At 48.7% G+C, this 22,463-nt stretch overlaps 1 protein-coding gene across 2 annotated transcripts in view; it reads left to right on the forward strand.

Moving 5' to 3' along the window:
* Positions 1 to 22,463, forward strand: part of LOC144149298 (uncharacterized) — a 36,035-nt gene that overhangs the window by 4,367 nt on the left and 9,205 nt on the right. For both annotated transcript variants that reach the window (XM_077680867.1, XM_077680868.1), the window contains exons 4-9: positions 727 to 935; positions 4,658 to 4,963; positions 11,414 to 11,750; positions 14,064 to 14,330; positions 16,949 to 17,121; positions 20,198 to 20,259. In XM_077680867.1, coding sequence (XP_077536993.1) covers positions 727 to 935; positions 4,658 to 4,963; positions 11,414 to 11,750; positions 14,064 to 14,330; positions 16,949 to 17,121; positions 20,198 to 20,259 — 1,354 coding nt within the window. The remainder of the gene's footprint in view (positions 1 to 726; positions 936 to 4,657; positions 4,964 to 11,413; positions 11,751 to 14,063; positions 14,331 to 16,948; positions 17,122 to 20,197; positions 20,260 to 22,463) is intronic.

Here is a 22,463-nt window from a genome sequence, read left to right on the forward strand (position 1 = left end):
ATGGGCCAAATCAACATGCTCACACGTTGGACGATGCTTACTCCATACCAAGGTTGGACACGAACTCTATTAACTTGTTGCCACTCTGCTTGCACGATCCGTTGCCAGAAAAGCCATGCGCTCCATTGTTCATATTTCAATGTATCTCGATAGTAGTGATGTGTGTGTGGTCTGTCTAATAAACTTAATTGAAAGGTTGAACTAGTCCCTTTCCACCCTGTTTTTGTTGTTCCCTATCTTTCCCCTTTTGTTGTTCCCCTAGCTTTCTATGCCTCAGTGATGGTGTCGATGTCTGAGCAAAGTGCACTGCAAGGAAGCCAACTTTAGACAATGGGTTTCACAAAATGATGATGATGATAAGCAAAGGCACGTCAAGCACCTCGAGGGAAAAAAACGCTTCCTGTGGTCGGAATCAAACTTGGGTCCCGTGCATTGCGAAGCCAATGTCTATGCGACTGCGCTATTCTGACAGGGTCGAAACAGTTTGGATTTAAAGCGAAGCTTTCTTGTTCTCACTGATGGCGTCCGTCCTGTCTACAAAGCTCTGTGAACTGCTACAGTCCCAGTGGCAGTGAATGAGTCCCTCATGAGATGGCTGAGCGTTTCAACCATTGTTGCCGTTAGACGAAGGGGTGTTTGATTTTTTTCTTGCAAAGGCAGTGTTTGCCACCAAAGATGCACCAGCTCGCCCAACAACACGTTCTGCTAAGCGCCGTTTTCCCGCAGGGGTATTGGCGTAGCGGCAGTGAGGCCCCTGGCCACGGTGCCCCAGGTGGCCCCCCAGCAGGTGGTGCTGGTGTCCCCGTCCCCCCAGGGCCCACACCCGACCCATGGACCCCACGTGTACGCCAACCCCTACGTCTCCTCCCGGCCATCGTTCGCCCATGAGTCGCCCGTGCACCCGCACAGGACCTCCCCGGGGGCCTTCTTCGAAGGCAAGCTGCTCTCTTGTTTTGCTTCTTCTTTCCGTTACTGCATGGAATAACGAAAACAACGGAAAAGGCGTGCGCATAAAATTCAGGCCACAGCGCCAGTTACCAACTTATTTTTATTGAGTAAACGAATAATTTATAAAAAAGGCCAATCTTTTCTGCCTACACACAATGAACGCATTGTATGTTAAAGTTATGAAAAATTTTAATGAAAGTAAGGCAGATGACACTTGACATTGCTTCAACACGCGAGGCACCCCCCCCCCCCCCCCCCCCCCCTTTTTTTTTGCTAATCCGAAATCAAAAAGAGCTACCTCACTCTTGTGGAGGGCAATAAATGAATGGCTTATACATTTCATGGCTTTTGTTCATGTAAAACACTTTGAAAACTACTATGTGTAAAAATCCAGGCGCTGGTAGTTTTTGTTATTAGCAAAAGTTGTTCTGCTCCTGGAAAAAACAAAAAAATCCCACGTTTCTTTGAAGAAGATATTTAGCCTGAACCCATGACATTCAACTAGCTGTGTTCCTATTGGCCGCTGGTCCAGCCGTTCTACACCTGTACTGGAGGCGCCGTAGGAGCCAGTGTTTGCATGAAATGAAAAGTGTGGCTGTACGGGCCGTCCCAAGCATTTCGCAGTTTGCATCACATTCGAAAATAGAATGCTCTGCAAGCCTCTGCCACTTGAAAAGGCGGGGGGTAGCCTAAGGAAGTCCTCTCAAAGGGATGCGGGATGGTAGAGCTTGTGAACTAGCAATAAATGAGCGATTTTGCAACAACATGATAACCCTTGCAATTCAGCATGATTCTTCAATAAGTTACGCTGGTGTGATGTAAGTAATTGGAAAAAATAAAATGCACAGCATGGTTCTGTAGAGCTTTGATGTTTTTAATAATGTAGTCTTAACGGAAATCCCATGTGGCTGACGCATATTCTATTTTAGGGCGAGCTAGAGTGATGTAAGCCAGTTTACGTAAGTGTGATGGGATGTGCTTTGAGTTGCGTTTAAATAACCTCAGGGATCGGTTTGCTGACGCAAGTGTGATGTTAATATGGCACATAATGCCGTGACGGGTCCGACTGAAAGTTAACGCCAAGATATTTATACGAGGTTGTAAGTTCCACTGAAGTATTATTTAGCAAGTAAGACGTTGGAATGTGAGAAGTTTTTTTAGTAAAAGACATTAACTTAGTGTTGGATGAATTGAGTCTCATTAGCCAGGTTGGGCATCACGGAGTTAAAGAGTCAAGACCAGATTGTAGAGATTAATAATCATTATCATAAGAAATAGTACGGTAAATAATGCAGTACAGTTAAACCTGGATGTAACGAACCTCCATGTAACGAATTCCTGGATTTAACAAATTTTTTCCAATCCCCAACTCCATCTCCATAGAAGTCCATGTATTTGTGACCTCCACGTAACGAAGGTGTTGCGGTAATCGACCTGAATGTAACGAACTCGCGGCACTGATCATTTATGATTTTGAGCCGTAACACTACTAAAAATTTGTAAATACAACGCGCAAGTTCTATATAATAGGGGAAAAAATATGGGGCAAGATGGCGGGTAGAACGCATACGATTGCAGCAAGCAAGTGCGTGCCATCCATGCGAGCATCGATGTTTTGTGACGTCTGGTGGCGCTGCCGTGCCGAACGGGCGAGCGCACTCTGGTTAGGCTGGTCCGGTAGGTGTTCTGTTGTTAGGCGTAGCGCATTCTCAGCGCGGCGACGTCGTGGGTATCGTTGTGAGCGCTCGCTGTGAAAATGAGCTCCGTGCCGAGGAAGCGCAAGGTTTTGTCTCTTGAAGACAAACTTGCGATTGTAAATGCGGTTTCCGCGGGTGAGAAGAGGAAGGACGTTGCTGCTCGATTTAATATCCCAGCCAGTTCCCTGTCGACGATATTGCATTCGAAAGACAGCATCCGCGACGCTGTGGAGTCGGGAACGAGTTCGAAGAAGAAAAGGCTCAAGACGTCAACTTACGCTGATGTGGACAAGGCTGTCTTTACCTGGTTTCTGGACACACGGGCGCGAAACGTGCCCATAAGTGGTGCAATCCTGCAACAGAAAGCCAAGGATTTTGCGTGTATTCTTGGCCATGACGATTTCAAGGCAAGTAACGGCTGGTTGCAAGGATTCAAGAGCCGGCACGGTGTCGTCGGTAGAGTGATTAGCGGTGAGTCCGCATCCGCTGACAGCGATGCCTCTGCCTCGTGGGTGGTCGAGAAGCTGCCTGACATCTTGAAGCGCTATGAGGCAGCGGACTTGTACAACGCCGATGAAACTGCGTTGTTCTACCAGATGTTGCCGAATCGCACGCTGGCGCTCAAAGGGGACGATTGTCGAGGCGGCAAGCAGAGCAAACTCCGTGTAACGGTTTTGCTTTGTGCTAACAGTGATGGCAGCGACAAAAGGATGCCATTAGTTATTGGAAGAAATGCCCGGCCAAGGTGTTTCAAAGGCACGAAGCGGATGCCTGTCAAGTACGTGGCCAATTCGAAGGCCTGGATGACCCGACAAATCTTTAGCGAATGGCTGAAGGCATTCAACGAAGATGTCAAGCGTCAGGGTCGCCAAATATGCCTATTGCTTGACAACTGCTCCGCGCACCACATCGAAGACCTTCAGCTATCCAACATCGAGCTGCAGTACTTCCCTGCGAATTGCACTTCCCTAATACAGCCGTTAGATAAAGGGGTCATAAACAGCTTCAAGTGTTGCTATCGTCGTCGCATCATACAGAAGATCCTCTTGGATATACGCTTGGAACGACCGACAAAAATCGACATTTACCAAGCGATTGAGATGCTTGCTGCTTCCTGGCAGGAAGTAAAAGCGCACACAGTCGCAAATTGCTTCAGGAACGCCCGGGTGTCCGCGGTAACAGAAACTGAAGTCGATGAAGAAGAACCCCAGGAACCTTCAAACCCACCCGACGTCACCGAAGCGTGGGATGCACTTCGCGCGAATGGTGGAGCACCCGACGACGTTGCACTCGATGACTTTTTGTACGCTGACAGTGATGCTGTGTCTACAGAAGAAATTTCGGATGTGGCACTTGTAGAAACTGTTAGAGATCGCGGCGATGATGAAGGTTCGTCAGAGGCGGATACATTCCCGTTGCCTACAGCAAAGGAGGTCTTGGATGCGCTGGACGTGCTGCGCCGTCACGTCGGCTCGCAGGATGATGAGGAAGCATTGGAGGAGTTCGTTTCTCTGGACCGCCGCGTTGCGTCGTCTTTGACGCGAAAGACACAGGCGAAAATAACGCAGTTTTTTTGTGTTAAATAAACATTTGAGGTAAGTTGCGCTAAATCGGCATCTGCCGCATGTTTTTTTTGGTGTTCGTGATGATTTCCCTGGTGTTTACTTGAAAACTGCATGTAACGAAAACCTGGATGTAACGAAAATTTGCGAACTTTTTTCAATTTCGTTACATCCAGGTTTAACTGTAGTCAGCAAACATCCTAACTCTAGAGTTGACAGAAGAGGGTAAGTCATTACTATGTATTAGAAAAAGCAAAATACCAAATACGCTTTCTTTAGGAATGCCGGATGACACTTGAACTAAAGGAGAGTTGAAGTTATCGACAGACGTAAATTGTTGTCTGTTGGAAAGAAAGAAATGTGGACAATTGGAGGGCCAGGTTCCTGTCCAGGTATCATTGTATGAAGTTCTATGGGCCTAACGTCATGTCTCCAATGCTGCCCGTGCAGAGTCCTCGCAGCAGCCTCCAGCTTCCCCTCTGGTGATCGGAGGTGGGTCCTCTTCCGATGACCACCGGTGTGGCGTGAATCCCGGCCATCCGTTGGAGTTCCAGCAGCAGCAGCAGCAGCTCCAGGAGAGCTACTACCACCAGCAGATGCAGCAGCAGGAGGAGAACTACCAGATCCAGCTGTACCACCAGCAGAAGAGGCAGCAGTACGCTCAGCAGCAGCAGCAGCAGGGGCCACCCTACCTCCACCCCCACCAGTCCACCGAGCACAGCCCGGGGGGCCCGCCGCACATCACCAGGGTGTCCGGTGAGAACTGCCCAGGGTTCTTCAACGTGCACCAGTTGAGAAACTCCGCTTTGGAATCCGAGTGGCATGAGCACCCCTGCTTTGTTGAAGCTGAGGGGCGGGTGGACTGGTGCCGCACCTAGGGTGACAAGGGCTGAATTCTGCCAGGCCTTTTCCTAACAGCACAACTAAATAACACAAAGCTTGCATTTCAAATGAGGAAACATTAGATTCGGTGATGTTAACGTATGTTTCCATGATTTTTTTTTTTTTTTTTTTTTTTTTTTTTTTGAGACTTACGGAGGCAGCCGCAAGCACTTGAGAACACTGCTTCAACTGTCTGCCAACAGATAACAGACGGGTCAACTTGCTCCGCGCTTTCCCCTGTTTGCAGAAGTGCAGGGTGGCCAACTGCGGACAGGTTTTTGATACCTGGGGCCTATGGGGAGTTTCACAACTGGTGCATATGGAGCATCTCTGCCACTCTATTGAGCAACTGATAAAAAGAGCCTGCTCTTTGGCCCCGGTAGCATTGAGGTAGAATTCCGGATACTGGCACTGGTGGCTTGGGTTTGAGCCCCTTACTTTTTTAAAATTTGTTATTGCAAAAACATTGTCTAAGATTAATACCATGTTTTTATTTGTAAGATTGGTGATTCGGCGTCCTTTAGATCAGGGCCGTAGCCAGAAATTTTTTTCGGGGGGGGGGTTCGGTTACACCCCCCCCCCCTGGTAACCTACCTCAATTCCACAACCCTTCCCAGTTATAACTCAATCTCTCCACGGAATGCTTCGTTCCCATTTTGGTACAAAGAAAGGGACAGGGATATGTGGATGGCCCCAGGCAAAGTAAAAAAGCTCACAACACAATTTGAAATTACACCTCTCCCAATTATGCACTGAACAATGAAGTTTAAGGATATTGCACAAATGATTATTCATTAAAATTTGACAGTGTTTACTTATATGGTAAAGGTAATAAAGGTAAAGGTAATTGAGGGATAATGAAAACTTCACATTTCCAGAGGTCTTTACAAACACATTCGCCACAAACACATTCGTCCGAGAATTGGTGTCCTTATTTTCGCAAAATTTGTGTCACACCGCGAAATTCTTCCTTCTTGGAAGCTTGCAAAATTCGGCAAGAACTTGTGCTGGGGTCACTTCGACTTCCCTATGTACACTCAGGAGCGCCAGTCCGGTCAACCGCTCTTGTTGAACCCGATTCCTTAGGTAGTTTTTCAGCCTCCGCAGAGTTGAAAATGTGCGTTCTGGAGTTGATGTGGAGACAGGAAGCGTAGCTAAGATGCCAAGTAGATGGTGAATGGTGGGAAAAAATTCAGCATTGCACATGCTTAGGGCACCCAAAGCGCCTGCTGGGAGATCCGCTTCGGGGACTTTAGACCATTTTTTCCTCCACAGCATCAATTCCACTTCGATCACAGACGCATGCTCACCGAGGTAAAATTGCGCTGCATCAGTGATCCGAGAAATGCTTGCTGATGCACAATATTTTGGTAGGATCATTTGAAGACCCACCACAACACTTCTGTGGTTCTCAAAACGCTCTTTGAGCTGGTTTTCCAGGTCGGCCAAGAAAGGCAAATACACATTTCGCCTATAGTACTCTTCTGGATTGGCAGCAGGCGTCTCACATCTTTGGTTTTGCCTCAAAACCGTTCGTGGCAGTGCCATCTCTACATTCACATCGCTTAGAAGACGACAGGCCTCCCCAAAAATCTTCGTGAATTCCTTGGCTGCGTCTGCTCTGTTTTCAATGAGGACGCTGACAATGTCTTCGACGTGGTCACACGCCTGCGACAAGTCACAGTCGACCTTTTGCAAAAACTTGCAAAGTGGCAATGTCAGGGAAAACAGCCGGCTGATTATGTGTAGGGAGACCACAAATTCGGGCTTAGTGATCGCACTTAGCAGCTGGCATGCTTTGGACGATACATCTGACGACACAGCCCCCTCTAAGTCTTCAAGGAATCTAGTGATCGGCATGTAAAGTTCCAAAAAGCGTTGGAGAGCATCGTGGCTTTCAACCCACCTTGTCTGGCAGAAAGATATGAGGGACATTCTTCCTTGTCGTTTCGTTTCAACTTGACCTTGTAGCTGGTTGCATCTCTTTGGGGACGCCTTGACAAATGCACACACGGAAGAAACAGTCCCTAAGCAGTTTCGAATGCTAGCCAGCTGGCACGAATGAAGCAATGCCAGGTTTAAGGAGTGAGCGCCACAATGAACGTACAAGGCTTTTGGAAATGTCTCTCGAATGACAGCTTGAACACCGTTTAGGTGCCCACTCATGGAAGCCGCGCCATCGTAGCCCTGCCCACAAAGTAAAGTTAAATCAAGGTCGTGGCTCCGTAGAGTGCTCAAAATGCTGTGTGCCAGGGCCTTGCCGGTGAGGTCATACACAGGAGCAAAATCAAGAAAATCTTCTCGAAGTACGCAATGCTCTGTCGTGTGCTTGTCGACGTATCAGACACAAAGAGAGAGTTGCGCAGTGCAGGAAATGTCTGTCGCTTCGTCAGCGAGGATTGAAAAACAACCAGAAGCGTTGACTCGGTTCACAATTTTGCTCTGGATGATTTTGCCACACAACGCAATTATTTCATTTTGAATTTGTGGGCTTGTGTACATGGCATTGCCGGGAGACGTTTCAATATGCTTCTTTAAGGGAGCATCTCCACATGCGGCCCTCATTCTAAGAAGTGCGCGAAAATTCCCATCGTTCTTGATGGGAAAGCCTTCCGCCAAATCGATAGGACCGCAGTCATCCGTTCCGCGAAGTGCCACTTCTTGACGTCCGCAAAACATTACGGTTTCAATTATCGGCACCAAATTTTTCCGGTTCTCCTCGGCTTGCTTTTTCACTGCGGTGTCCAATTGACTTATTATGTCAGACTGAAGTCCTGAGTGAACTGCAAGAAAACCCTCCGACTGCGATGCGGACTTCACGTGGTAGCTGCTGACTACATGACTTTTGAAGGCGTCTATGGCTTTCTTGTAGTTCGTGAAGGCTTTCGTCACGAAGCAACCCAAGCGCTGATGTTCCCCCTTTCCAGCACATTCTTTGGCGAAGAGTATGCAATATTTACAGAGTGCTCCTCCCAAAAACTCTGAATACACAAGCCACGGGTAGCTAGTCACCCAATGAAGTTGGAAGTGCAGGTTTCGAGTTGTTGTGGGTGGAAAATTGTAGTTATCCGAAGGATTCCAGGGGCTTCGCAGGAGTTTTTCTTTTAAGGTGGGGTCGACCACAGTCTTTGTGACGTAATGTCCTAAGTCAAGAGTCTTTACATCCGCGTTGCACGTGGAGTCACAATCAGAAGAACATGCGAAGGCTACGCCACCCACCTCACTCGTGTCCACACCTGTGTTCCGCGTTGCCGGCGCAGTATGCAACAACATGCAACGTGCATACTGCGCAACGTGCTTCCAGACGGCTGCTGAAGCACGTTGTCCGGAAGCGTGGAGCATTTCGCTCCAGTTGAGTAGATCCTGGGACGGAAGAACGTCGCTTGTGCGAACTTCTGTGTCGAACTGAAGGCTTGTCGCAGAAGCAGAGCCTCCTGGTTGTGAGTCCACGTGGTTGTTTGGTCCTTGAACATGCTCGTCCGTAGTAACTCGAGCCTTTTTCGTGAAGTAGCACGCAAGGCTCGCTTGCTTGGAATTCGAACCGTGCCTTTTCATGGTGTCACTGCATCGCAAGGGCTACGAACGAACTAGCACATTTCATGAAAGTCCCTCTAGGAAGGAGGGGCGAAAGTTTGCTATGCGACAGCAGCGCCGATTCTCTTCACTGGAGCCTCTTTTGGGTGCACCCCCGAGCGTCCGAGTGGTGCCGGCGGCGTCTGGTACGTATCAGGGGTTTCAAAGGACAGTGAACAAGGTTGAAACGAAGGGGAAGGGGGGGGGGGACCAAGATGCCAGTTAAGTGCTCGAAGTTTCGAAGAGCAATGGGAGGGAAGTCAAGGCCGAACAGAGAAAAGTGATTTAGACCGCCCGCTGTGGGTCCGGTCGCTGAAATAGGAACACGTGTGCGCCCCGACGAAATCGGGGGGACAGCGGGTCGCGGCTTCAGCGGAGACCGAAAGCCGGCTTTTCGGAACTGTGCGGCCGTGGCGGTGCGCGCGACTCGAGACCTCCGGAAGAGAGAGAAATGGGGAGTCGCCTTTGGGCAGCGGTAGAGAACGACGTTCTACGGACCGCTCGTCCGGACGACGAAACGCCTGGGGCCTCGTTCGTTAAGATGTAGCAAAGAATAAACGTCCCCTTTCATCGTCACCGGTCCGCAGTCTTGCCTCCCTCACAACAGAGTTTTTTACTAGACGGCGGGCCCCCATAATGCTACTGAGAGCAAATTGTCGGTGCCCTTCATTTGAGAAAGGGGTAAATGGAGAAGAGAGAGTTATTTTGTACAAACGCTCTCTAAAAAATTGACCCAGAAAAATATTTCGGGGGGGGTTTGAACCCCCAAACCCCCCCCCTGGCTACGTCCCTGCTTTAGATTGCTTTAGGTTCAAGGCGCAACCTATGACCACTTTGAGTTAACGTTCTGCGTCACGCAAAGTGACATCTCGCATGTCACATGGGGTGGGCTAGGCAGCAAAGTTTTTAGAAACACGTGTCCCTGTTCCTTGCCTGCATGTTTGTTTACAACTTTTAGTTATAAAAAAACAAGAAATAAGAGCGGTCTGCTACTGCAAAATTATTGTGCTGACCTGTAGATCATAGACATACCATGGGTGTATTGAGTTAAGGGACGGACAACCGATTTTTGTCGCGTATATGTTCTCTAGCTCATATGAAAGCCAGCATTTTATATAGTCCGGTAACCACAAGCAATTTTTAAACAAATTGGTGGAAATAATTTTAATTTGGCAGCAAACTTCCTGAAATTGGAAGGGGGGTGGTTCGTAGTGTCGAAACTTGACACTACAATATGTGTCCCTGTCACGTGGCCTGCAAACCTAGCAGCTGCTGTAACTGCTTAAACGTTTATTTACGTATTGAAAACCTTTTAACACAAGTATTTATACAAGGTTAAATTGCATATGTATTTCTAATCATTATTTTGAAAATTTTAAAGACACGCCGCTCGCCGTCGCTGGGTTGCTCTCAGTGTGGCCAGCATTATTTTTGGGAGGGACACATGCGGCCCGTAGATCTAAAAATTTTGATTTAAAAAGTTCTAGAGCGTTATCAGCAAAACCGTTTCTCGTCAAGGTGCTTTAAGTGATGCCCTTTGTTACGAATCGGCCAACGCCGCCGTATTTTCCCGCATCAGCCACCACGTGCGAAGCCACCACGTGTGCCACAGCCGTGTCGGTGAATCATACTTTTGTGTCTCGACATGCCGGGCCAGACACCTCGCTTTGCAAAGCTGTTACGAATCGGCCAACGCCACCGTATTTTCCCGCATCAGCCACCACGTGCGAAGCCACCACGTGTGCCACAGCCGTCAGGCGCCAGCGTGTCGGTGAATCATACATTCACGCCTCGACATGCCCGGCTTAGACGCTTCGCTATCGGCGCGATCAACATTCGATAGCGCGCCCAGGCACGTTTCAAGGACACTCTCTCCCCTCTCTCGGACTCCACGTGCGCCGAGGCTATCGACGACTCACGAACTGTGGAAAGAGCGTTGTGTGTGTCTGTGACGTTCGTGGCGTGTTGCTACTTGTGGGCGTTTGACCGTTGCGGCTTTTGGGTATAAATAGAAGCAGCCCAAGCGCTGAAATTCATTCCTGTTTGAGCAGTGAATCCATGCGGTCGCTCTGCTCGAGTCCTGTATTGTAACCTCGCCCGTCGGGGCATTGTTTTTTTTTGGCTTCGGCTCACCTCTCGCTATTAAGTAAACAGTTACGTTAGCCTACGGCTTTTGGACTTCTTCACGGCTGCAACAGCGGCCGGCCGCTCACATCATACACGCTACCACTCGTATGTCGGAGGCCACGGAGCTCGGATCGGGTGCCCCCGCCCGGTCGCAACAACTGGTGTCAGCGCTGGGATGACACGGTTGCAACACCTTTCATTTGGGATAGAGAATATATACTCGACAAAAATCGGTTGTCTGTCCCTTTAACACTCCCTCAAGCTGCGACTACAAGGGTGCCAGGTAGTGTGAAAGGTTCCAATCGATCCAACTGAGTGTGTTGGCCACTGCTTTACTATAGTTCAGCTGAAATTTGTGAACAGTGGTTCAAACTGCTACCCTCCCTCCAGGAGAGCTTTTGCCCAAATCCTTTTGCTGTAATGGTGAAGTGCTGGACGTGTTTATTCACCATAGCTTCCGTGCTGGAAGCCAAAATGCCAAGAACAATTTTTTTTTTACTGCTCGGCGTATGTTTTGTTGTTTTAAAAGGCTCTTTAACTGCATATGCATCCAGCTGTTGAACTGGACACAGAGCTCATCTGTTCCTCCCCTCGTGTTCCCTATCTCCCTCACTCGTCCTGCAGTGAATGCCACCAACTCTGGCCCGATCAGCGTGGGCGGCAGCAGTGGCAGCGTGGTGGGCAGCCAGCACCAGCCGCAGCCGCAGCTGCCCTCGTCGGCCTCGGTGTCGGCCACCACGGTGGTCTCGTACACTCCGGGCATCTTCAGCTCCAGCCAGCTGCTGCCGGCGGGCATCACCACGGCCACCGCCATGCCCGTTCCCAGTGGCGGCGGCAGCCACCTAGCAGTCTCGGCTGCGGGCACGGCGTCGGCCGCGCCTCCCACCACCAGCCACCCGCAGCTCCTCTCACTGGCACCACAGGGAATATCCACCGGTGGAAGCAACTCTTCCCTGCAGAGGTGAGGGGTGCTGCTTCTTGACTACAGATGGAGATTGGGAGGAGATAGTAGTCCAGGTGCATAGCATAATAAAACTTGCTTCTGGGCTAGTTGGTTCGTCATCATCATCATCATCATCATCACCAGTCTATCTACACCCACTGCAGGGCAAAGGCCTCTCCCACAGATTGCCAAGTGTCCCGGTCCTGTGCTAACTGTGTCCAATTTATCCCCGCAAGCTTCTTGATCTCATCTGCCCACCTAACTTTCTGCTGCCCCCTGCCGCGCCTGCCTTCTCTAATCCACTCTGTTATCCTTAGTGACCAATGGTTGTCTTGCCTTCGCATTACATGCCCTGCCCACGCCCATTTCTCTTCTTAATCTCTACTATGTCCTTAACACGCATTTGTTCCCTAACCCACTCTGCTCTCTTCTTGTCCCTTAATGTTACACCTATCATCTTGTAACATAAGTTGGTTCATAGTACAGTAGAACCTCGTAATAAGAGACAGTGTTACAAGAGACACTTGGTTATAAGAGACATTTGAATGAAAAGGGTGTGGCTGGTTTTCCTATGTTTGCCACGTTAGCAACACCGCATACAAGAGACACTTGGTTGCAAGGAACATGTTTCCCGGGCACCTTTAGTGTCTCTTGTGACAAGGTTTTGCTATATTCGCAATATAAGTTGGCGCAGAATAGGCGAAACACAGGAGAGGCAGACGGGACTGGTGCTACTGCAATGGATTTTATTTCGGGGGCCCGCCTTTGAATGTGTAGCGAGAGCTCAGCATGCACAGTGTACATTCTGTAACGTGTACAACTAAAAAAATAAAAGCGCAAGTCCTTTTTAACAAAATTTCAAACTCTGAACGTAGCTTGGGCCGTGGTATTTTTTCACATGGATTTTTTACCACAACTGTAATGTTGATAGTGTGTTCATCATGAAGCTGACGTGTGTACCAAAATTTGACTGAGGAGCATGCTTTAGGGATGATTATGAGAGCTGCCTGACACACTTTTTGTGCCATGCCATCCAAATGGCATGGCATAGACATTTGCCTCGCAACCATGGAGCCAAAAGTGCATTTTAAGAGCCCAGGAAGCATGAAGGGAGGCAAGCTTGTTGCCTTAAGCACTAAAACACATGACTCACTGCTGCATGACAACATACAACATTCCGTTCCTACTTAAGATACAAGCCCGGCATTTCCTGTTGCACCTAGTGCCACTTGCCAGCTTGCCTTGAACACTCCCACTATTATTTTGAGCAACTTCTTAAACAAGCCTGCTGTTCAGCCTTCATGGCATTGCGGTAGAAGCCATGTGTTCAGACACCAGCAGCAAAGCTTGAGCCCCAGCCAGTCTGACATCTTTTTTTTTTCTGTTTGCTGTTGCATGATTTTTTGTTAAATATTTTCTCTCCAATGAGTGTTACGCATCATTTACGTAAACAAAGGTGGTTTGGTATCCTTTAGTTCCGGTTAGGTGCAGGATTTAGCCTGTCATTACATTTAGTTGATGCTGTGCATTGTGCCGGTAGCGCCAGGCTTGTGCCTCTTACATGTGAATGGATTATCACACAAAATAGCCTGTTGTGCTGCTGAGCTCGAGATCGCGGCCTCAGTGGTAGCTCTTCAAAGATGGAGGCAAAAAGTGAAGAAAAGCGAAAACGCCCGTGTGTTCGAGATTTCGGAGCACGCTATTTAAAGATCCCCAGGTGGTCAAAATTAATCCGGAGCTCTCCACTGCATCACATTTCATAGCCTAAGTGTAGCTTGGGCACACTAAATAGTAAAATACCCAACGTTGAGAATTTCGATGTAGCATGAAAGCAGGCTATCGGTGAATTGCCAGAGAGCTGTCACTGGCTGGGAAGGAAAGAGGATTACGGTAACTGCACTGAAGCATGGAACATTACAACTGCTAGTTTTGCCAGTGCATGGTCTGAGTAGTTGCTAGTCGGCATGTAGCTAACCCAAAATTAAATACGTAATCCGTAGCCACGAGCTGTATTTGTGAGCATAGCCCTGCAATTGTTGCCCTGATACTCGAGTTCTCGTTGACCTTTATTAGAGCGAAAGCTCTGCTACGTCATGTCTTCCGAGGTCATTCATCGCGTCGCAATGACCTTGAGCTGCCAGACCGCCAGTGTGGAAGGTGTGACATCATGCCACGTAATCCACTGCAGTACCGCGTGACTAGGCGAAGATTTTATGGCTGCTTTGCTGGGGCTTGTTCACTCATTCTGGACCATCTGTGGATACACTTCAGCTTTTTTGCTTGGGGTAACTAGGCTTACCGGTGTTGAACCTGAGCCATTTTTGTCGCCAGGTTTCAGAACAGCGGTGGTGGCGGCGGCGGTGGTGGCGGAGGGGGCGCGGGAGGAGGAGGCTCGCAGCCGCGCCTGGCGGCCGCCAAGAGTGCCGAGGAGCTTCCACTGCCGCCCGGGTGGACGGTGGACTACACGATGCGTGGCCGGCGCTACTACATCGACCACAACACCAAGACCACCCACTGGAGCCACCCGTACGAGAAGGAGGGCCTGCCCACGGGCTGGGAGCGCGTGGACTCCCCCGACCACGGCATCTACTACGTCAAGTGAGTGGCGCCTTCTTGGGAGCTGGAGAAGTAGTGATGATGGTTGAATTTTAACGGCACAAGGCCAAAAAGTGCCAAGAAGAACGATTAGCTATTACAGATGGAAAGTAAAATACTAAAATTGATGAGCAAGAACAAAAGTAAAATCAATCAAAGACAGTAAGGATGACTGGTGTAAAAGGCCACGTTGTGATATGTGATATGAAATGAGGTGTACAAATTTAACTTCTGATTAAAAAAAAATTCGGCACTTTCGTCAATTTGCTTGGTTCCTTGTGGTTGTGTCCTCCTTCAACATTCTTGTTGTAATATATATATTTAGCATAGTTAATAAAAATTTATTCCTTGACCAAGGTCATTGCCAGAAAGGGAGATGGGGGTTGGGGAGAGGGTGAGTGTCTGGATTAAACGTGGTCCTGTATGGCAGCCTCTCAAATATAGTAGAGAAGAGGGTCGGGGACCATCTTCTTGTGCTCTGTAGGTCCTTCGAGGTGGGTCCACTCCTGCAGCGTTTTTGGCCTGACTTGATGTGGCATTAGAGCATGAGCCGGGGTTCACTGGTCCTGCAAGGCAGGGCAGTTCCAAGGCAAGTGGTTGACATCAGCGTCCTGTTGGCTATTAGGTGGTCCACGTGGTTTGCAGATACCTTTAATATTGCTGCATGCCTTGTTTTTTCCACTCTGGAAACCCTTGCATTAAACCTTAACATGTGTAGTTATGGGGCTTCCCACCCCCTCCCCACTGTGTTGAAAACACGTTTTGGGTTACCTTAAATGACACATTTGTTCTTACTCCCAGCAATATCACTTGCATTTGGGTTACAAGGCTATTAAAGCAGTGGGTGCTGGCATGTTGAGTTGTGCAAGCTACTACTGAGAGTGTGATGTGGTTCAGTTTGCAAAGCAGGAATTATTAGACAATGTTAAACCATCATTGGAACAATGTTGCCAACAGGAGGAACAGCAAAGAAATGTGGGTATACTGGCACTTTTCACTTTGCAGCTCAACCGACAGGCACTTACCACTACACGTTCAGTCAATGGGGTCAATTATAAGCAGGGTATGGGTAATCCTTTCAAGATTCACTCTTGCGCACAATTTCAGGTAGCATTTCGGCTGGCGTACCCGCAAATTTTCCCGCCGTTTTTTCGCGGGGCTACCATGTTTGCCAGACCAGGAGTGCCCTCTGTTGATTAGCTCGCATCATACATTCGCGGGTACTACAAACGTATTGGGGCCCGTAAAGGCCTCGGATCTGTCAGCCCGCTCTGGTTACAAACCTCTGCGCGCTCGCGCTGCGGGCTTGGGCTCAAGCCCGGGTTTGTTATTTTTTCGCTTCGTCCCCACGGGAGGTACTACAAACGTATTGGGGCCCGTAAAGGACGCGGATCTGTAAGCCCCCTCTGGTTTCAAACCCCTGCGCGCTCGCGGCTCGGGCCCAGGTTCGTTTTTTTTTTTTCTTTCGCTTCACCCCTATTGGAGGTACTACAAACGTATGGGGCCCGTAAAGGCAGTCCGTAAAGGGGAGGACAGTCCTGGTCTGGAAACCATGGTAGCCCCGCGAAAAAACGGCTGGAAAATTTGCGGGTACGCCAGCTGAAATGCTACCTAATTTCATCACCATCATCACCACCATCATCACCCACTGTGTTGTGCACAATGCCTTGTGGGACAAATGGAGGCTTCGCTCAATGACGTTGTCTGCCCCTCAAATTTCTTATCACGTAGTTCTCTATTACGTATCATGCAGTTCCCTTCCCCCTGTGTTGTCTGTTTTGTTATTTGTGTGGTACATTGGCTAACACTTTGGCGCAGATCGCTTTGGCTCATGTGTTTAGTTGGGAACAGAGACCACATGGGTATCAATGTCGTTATCTTTCGAATCACTTTGACCAGCACATGTTTTCCTCATCTATGGGCACCATATTTTCTCACTAGGTTTGCTTTTGCGTCATGTATAGTTATGGAAAAATGAAACGCAATCACGAAACTATGAACCAGAACACACAAACAGCATGATTTCTTTCCGTGCAACCAAAATCGACGCACGGCTTATTACACGATACCAAAGTTTGGAAATGTGGCTTTTTGGATGTACCAATATGCACCATTATTGGACTTCCATGACCAGTATTTTTCAATTTTGCGTCCTCTCGTTCATATTTTTGTGTCTGCATTTCATTTGTCCATGACTGTACTTGGCTACAAGTACAGGCAAAATGTGTCTAATCCTACTGAAGCAGTAGTAGTACTACTATGGTGCAACCTAACAATGACAATGGAAGTTGCCCCTGTGGATGATCACAGCAGCTGGACGTATAGCTGGACAAGCATATACTTCTAACACGATGCAAGTCATTTCGTAATTTTTCCGGGATTTCTGTTTCCGCGATTCTGCTTATAAACTGCTGCACAGATGACAAAGAAACTAGGTGAGGGGTATCACGCACTAAGCACGGTCCTTTTCCACAACGTGAGCGCCTGTTGACGTCCAAGTCTGTCGCTTTGGCGGAGTGACACACTACATCAGCATTGTTAACTCGTACCCAAGTGTACCATGCTCGGGGTGTATGTGCTGTGGCGTCTTTCATCAAGGGCCCCTCCTCCCTTCATCACAGCCACGTGACCCAGCAGGCCCAGTACGACCACCCGTGCGCCCCGCAGTACGGCCAGAGCTCCCCTCCGACGGGCGGGGGCGGCACGGGGGGCAACCAGCCCCCTCCGCCCCCGAGGCACACCAACTTCCACCAGCACAGCGTGCTCGTGCCGGCCAACCCCTACCTCACCGAGGGCAAGTGGTCCCCCTGCTCTTTCTCTGTGCCGTAATGGCGTGCTCCCAGACCACAGAGCAGGAATAATACCCCGGTCACACGGGCACTTTCAATCCGGATTGAAGCGAAGCGCGATTGACTATTTTGAGCGCGCTTGATGCACCGCCGCTGCTACACGGCACGTTTCGATCCCGATTGAGAAGTTGCACCGCTTGCACTCGCGTACACCGGATGGCGCCAAAAATGTACTTCGCAGCCGGCTTCTGGTAGCTTCGCGCAGTCGTCGGTATACGTAACTATATAAATGTTACCGCAGGCTTATTTGGGTCAAGTTGTTTGATACCATTTCTGGCGTTAGTTGAAGTTGTCAACTTCTGTGCCATTAGTCAGCAGGGACGAGAGTATCACCACTTTAGTCCAATTGTGATCGGAAAACAATTGGCATGGGAAATCAGGATTGAGTTCGAGCGGGATCGGGCTCAATCGCGATTGAAACTGGCGTGTAGCAGCGCCGATCGAAATTCAGCTCATCCAGATCGACTCAATCACGATTGAAAATGCCTGTATGATGGGTATACAGTAGAATCTCGATGATACGAATCTCGCGGGACCGCGAAAAATATTCGTATCATCCGAAATTCGTATGAACCAACACAGACCAAAAAATTGAGCGCTGAAAAAAGTTTTCGTTTATTTCTTTTCTTACTTTGGCGTGAACAAATCCGTGATTTTTTCTGCTTTTTTTAAACCCCCACGTCACAAAGCAGTCCTTTCTGGAGCGCGTAACGCTTCGCCTAGCTTCGCGCTTGTCTCCTCACTCGCGGTGCCCAAGCTCGCTACACACCGCAAGTCAAGCGTGAACCGCATGGTGCGTTTTTGCACGTGATTCGCACGCCTCGGCTTTGCGCGCGCTGTATTTTCAAGGCCGCATTGACGATTTCGCGCCCGCGGTATCTCCTACCTCGGTCAGAAAAAGACGCTGACGACTTGCGAAACGCTCGAGACAGCCCGCTGGCTCCGCCCGAGATGTTTAGGCTTAGCACTCCAGCAGATATTTTATGGGCGCTTTCACTAGCGGCGCGGATGGTGTTTTATAGTACCGTTTTCGCCAACGTTATCAGCTCCTTTACTGCACAAGAAACTTCGTGTCTGCCTTGAGCAGCATTTTAAAGAGCGGCTAGAAGCAGTCGCTCAAGTGGCCGTGCCACTTCGCGGCCGAAGCCACCGCCATGTTGCCGCCGCCGGCCGCGGCGCGCGCAGCGTGCGAGAGGTTTCGCGGCGCGCATGGGGCGTGCGGGGCGCGTTTTCGCGAGCAGAAAACAACAGCCCGGCCGTTTCTGGAGAAAGAAGAGTGACAAATGGGGAGAGAGAGCCGTCACTTGCTTGTTCGGCAGTCGGGCGCCTCGCCGGCTCGTTTGTATCATCCGCCGGACCGTGCAGGTCCGTTCCCATTGCCAACAATGCAGTTTTGCCGGGACTTTTCAGAAATTAGTATCATCCCGAAATTCGTATCACCCAGAATCGTATCATCGAGATTCTACTGTAATACGTTGGAGGGGAAACGGCCCACTGTGGCTGGCGCGGCCAAGTGATCTGATAACGTCGCAATGAAAACCAACGCAGGCTACAAGGCTTTGTTGCTGCGATGGCGAAGGAGAGGTCAGAAGCATGTGATGGATGAGATTATAGCGGCCTTAATTCATCCCTGGGCTGTGCAGTGAAATTCCGGTCGTGGCCGGGTCACGCAGTTTCTTCTCGCGTGACAGATGCAGCTAACTTAATCTGAGCCCAGCTCTTGTGACATTATCTGGTTGCCCAAGAACACACTGTTTCCCCTCCTGTATTTTTCTTGCCCCCATGCGCCGGCTCAGTCGCGGTCCATGCAAGCCGGGAGAAATGGTTTATGTTGGGCTGCGCAGACCGTTTACATAAGGCGAAGAAAAAACAAACGGGACACTCACAAAACAAGCAAATCTAAATGTCTTGTGATTGTCCAATGTGTGCTTTTGCTTCATCTTGTGTAAGCAGTCAGTGCAGCCCAACATGGACCATTGCCAACTATAGCCCCAATATGAGTGTGGCAGGGATATTGTTCCAGTGCATGCGGTCGCTCAGAAATGATGGCAGTTTATTTTGTGTTCAAAAGTAAGGTTGAGAGTTTGTTGTACAGGGCTACGATCAGGACATAACGAGCTTACCGTATTTTCGCGCATATAACCCGCCCCTGGATATAATCCGCACCCCCACTTTCAGACCGCCGGAAAAGAAAAGAAAAAAATCCTCACGTATTGCCCGTACATTTGATACAGGAAAGGCTGCACCAAAACTACTGCTCAAGCAACGCATCACATACTGCGTAGACAGAAAAAGCGTAAATTTAGCAAGTCGAATACACTGACTGCAAGGCGAAAGTCACAGTTCACTAATAAAATTCAGTTGTTAGAGTGCGCTCGTCCTTGTTTTTTTCTCCCTTTTCCTTGTATGTTTTGTGCAATCGCTGCCATGAAAGGCTTAGACAGTGTTGCTGCAGTGTTGCTTCATGTCACAACACACATTGCCATGAAGCTGCACTAAAGGGAAAAACCAGCGTATTATCCGCACCCCTACTTTGCCACTGAAATTTTCGCGTTTTTGGTGCGGGTTATATGTGCAAAAATATGGTACTGCTTAGGAACTTCACGGCACAACGCACATTGCTGTGAAGCTACGCTAAAGGAAAAACCCCACGTATTATGCACACTCCTACTTTGCCACTGAAATTTTCGCATTTTTGGTGCGAGTTATACGTGCGGAAATACGGTATCTCAGTTGTTTTTGTGTATGTGCATGCATGCATGTGTACTTTGCTTGGTAAAGCCACCTTTGAAGCATCTCTTAGCATTTCTTCATGCTTGACAAAACCGTGAAGTTTTGGACACAGTTATGGACACAGAACAATTAGAGGCAAAGACAAGCGCTACGGCCACCTCTTTATACTGACCATCTCAGCACAAAGAGCAAACAGAGAAAGAACTGTACCCATGTTAGTGTTAGCGTTTCGAAGCTGTTTCCCAGGCTTGTATGTTGACCCCCACCTTCTCTCCCCTCCACCGACAGAGATTCCGAAGTGGCTGTACATCTACTCAAGGGCCCCACCGGAGTCTGACCACAAGCTGAAGGCAGGTTGCTCTCTTGTGAAAAGGATTTTGGACGGGGTTCCTTGAAAGTTGCAAGGGAGGAGTGACTTAGAGGCTGAGAATTTAGAGGAAAAAAAAAAAACTTGTGTTTCTATAAGTGTGGTACTTTGCATCCCTTACGTTTGCAGCAATTTTCGAGGGCAATTTTAAATCCTAGTTGTCGAGGAAGTGCATTGGATACATTGGATAATGTCAGCCTAAAACGTAATTGTGGACAGACACGTGCACCCACTTTATTTCTTATTGCCTTTAACATGTGACTGTGGAAAGGGTTTGTCGCTTTTTTTCCCTTTTGGAAGCACTCCATTGCCTCCTATCTCTTTCCGTGGACAAGGTCAGTACATGGGGCCGTAGACTTTGAAGAACCGCATTGTATGTGGTCTTTTGTCATGAGTGGCTACAATTTTAACTGTTCACTTCGCTTGCTTGGAGCCCTCATGCTGCAGTACGTGACTAGGAAAGGGTGAAGCGGCTGCTTTGTCTGTGCTTGGTCTTGCCATCGATGGTACGCCGGCTTTCTGTGCATGTCCTTCAATGCGAGCAAGGGATGGAACCAATCATCCAGTACATAAAGCTAGACAGCAGGCTGCAAAATCTCAAGCAAGGGCAGACTTTCCCGAAACACTGTGTGTGTAGTCTTTTAACTAGGTTTAGAAGCGGTAAACCTGCGCCATTTTTTCGCTTACTACTTACAGCGATGTCCATTTTCTGCACTAGACAGCGCCGGTTTTTCGCACATAGGCACTGAAGGCTGTTGCCTGAAAAACCTCTACTACTGAGTTTTTTTTTTATTTGGCAATACTGCAGGCCATTAATATGGCCCAAACAGGAGTGGGTACAACGTAAAATACATGACGCAATATACATAAAGAAGGGTCACACATTGACAAGAATGAATAAATATTTTGTCCCCGAAATTTATTTATTTTATTTTATTTATTTACAGTATTTATTTACAGTATTTATTTATTTACAGAGGACCATGCAGGTGGGAACATGGTGATGCAGATATACAATTTATGTGGCACGGTAGAAGCCACATGGCGCACAAGCACCCAAAGTAACAAATAGAGAAGGAATAGACGTATTGGCGTAACTAGAAACATTGAAAAATGGTTTAAACCAGTCGAGGAACAAAAATAGCACATCTTACAGAAGGGTTCAATACACATCACATCAAGAAGACACCATACAAGCCTCCGAAAACAATGCCAGGTGTGCAGAATACTTGACTGCTAACAACAGATAACAGGGCATCAATAAAACATCACCCTTTCAAAAGAGACAAAATACAAAGAAAATGTGACGAGGTCATTAACTGGTTGACTTCTTCGTGGTGTTCTTTTCCTGGGGCTTCTCCTCCAAGCCGCAGCAGCGCTGAGGATCTCACCCCGGGTATCCTCAACCGACAAACTCAGCCTCTGATACAAAAACTGTACATTTATTTACAACCCAGCGGGCGGCTAAAAAACAGTGCTCGGGCAGAGCCCGATGATGACGGGCCGAGCTCCCCTGCGCCCGGACCACGGTGTAAGATATATTATTAGGTGAGGACACAGCTTACAAAATGAACGTGTGCTCTTCGTTTTGATAAAGTCGCCAAACTGGCGCCGCTCAGACCGTTGATTGCAGCGCCCGCCAGCGGCAGAGAAAAGAAGCTGCCCGAGCGCCGCCCACTTGGAGGTGTTCGGATCCCTTCAGCTCCTTGTCGGGCCTTCTCGGCAGCTTCCGTAACCGGTTGTCTGCTCGATTTCTGCTCGCCGCAGCTTGGCTGGTTCCGCTGCCTGGGGGTGCAGACGATAATTTGAAGAAAGCCGTGCGGAAGCCTTTCCGCTCGCCCCAGTGTTTCAACGTGTTCTAAGCATGGGTTTTGAGTCGGTAACAATCAAAAGAAGGTTTAAACACTAAACCGAAGGGAATGTGTGCTGCGGTAGCCGCTGAGCGCTCACAGAAATGAGATTTTATGCTGCGCTTTTTATGCTTACGGAAAGAAAAAATAGGGTACAAATGTTTTATTGAGTACGTACTCCAACGGATGGCCAGAAAACGTGACAGTAATTAACGTTACCTGCGATCCTAAATGAATGAATGCGTGATCTGCAGCCATCCCCAGCAGAAAATGATGCTACTTGCGGTCAGCATTTTTCTGAGAGTGCGGTTGCGCGAAAGGGTTCTTCTTGGTGCTT

Source organism: Haemaphysalis longicornis, unplaced genomic scaffold, assembly GCF_048455015.1.
Source record: "Haemaphysalis longicornis isolate Haplotype H1 unplaced genomic scaffold, Haemaphysalis longicornis Haplotype H1 scaffold_8, whole genome shotgun sequence".
In the NCBI taxonomy this organism is placed as follows: Eukaryota; Metazoa; Arthropoda; class Arachnida; order Ixodida; family Ixodidae; genus Haemaphysalis; species Haemaphysalis longicornis.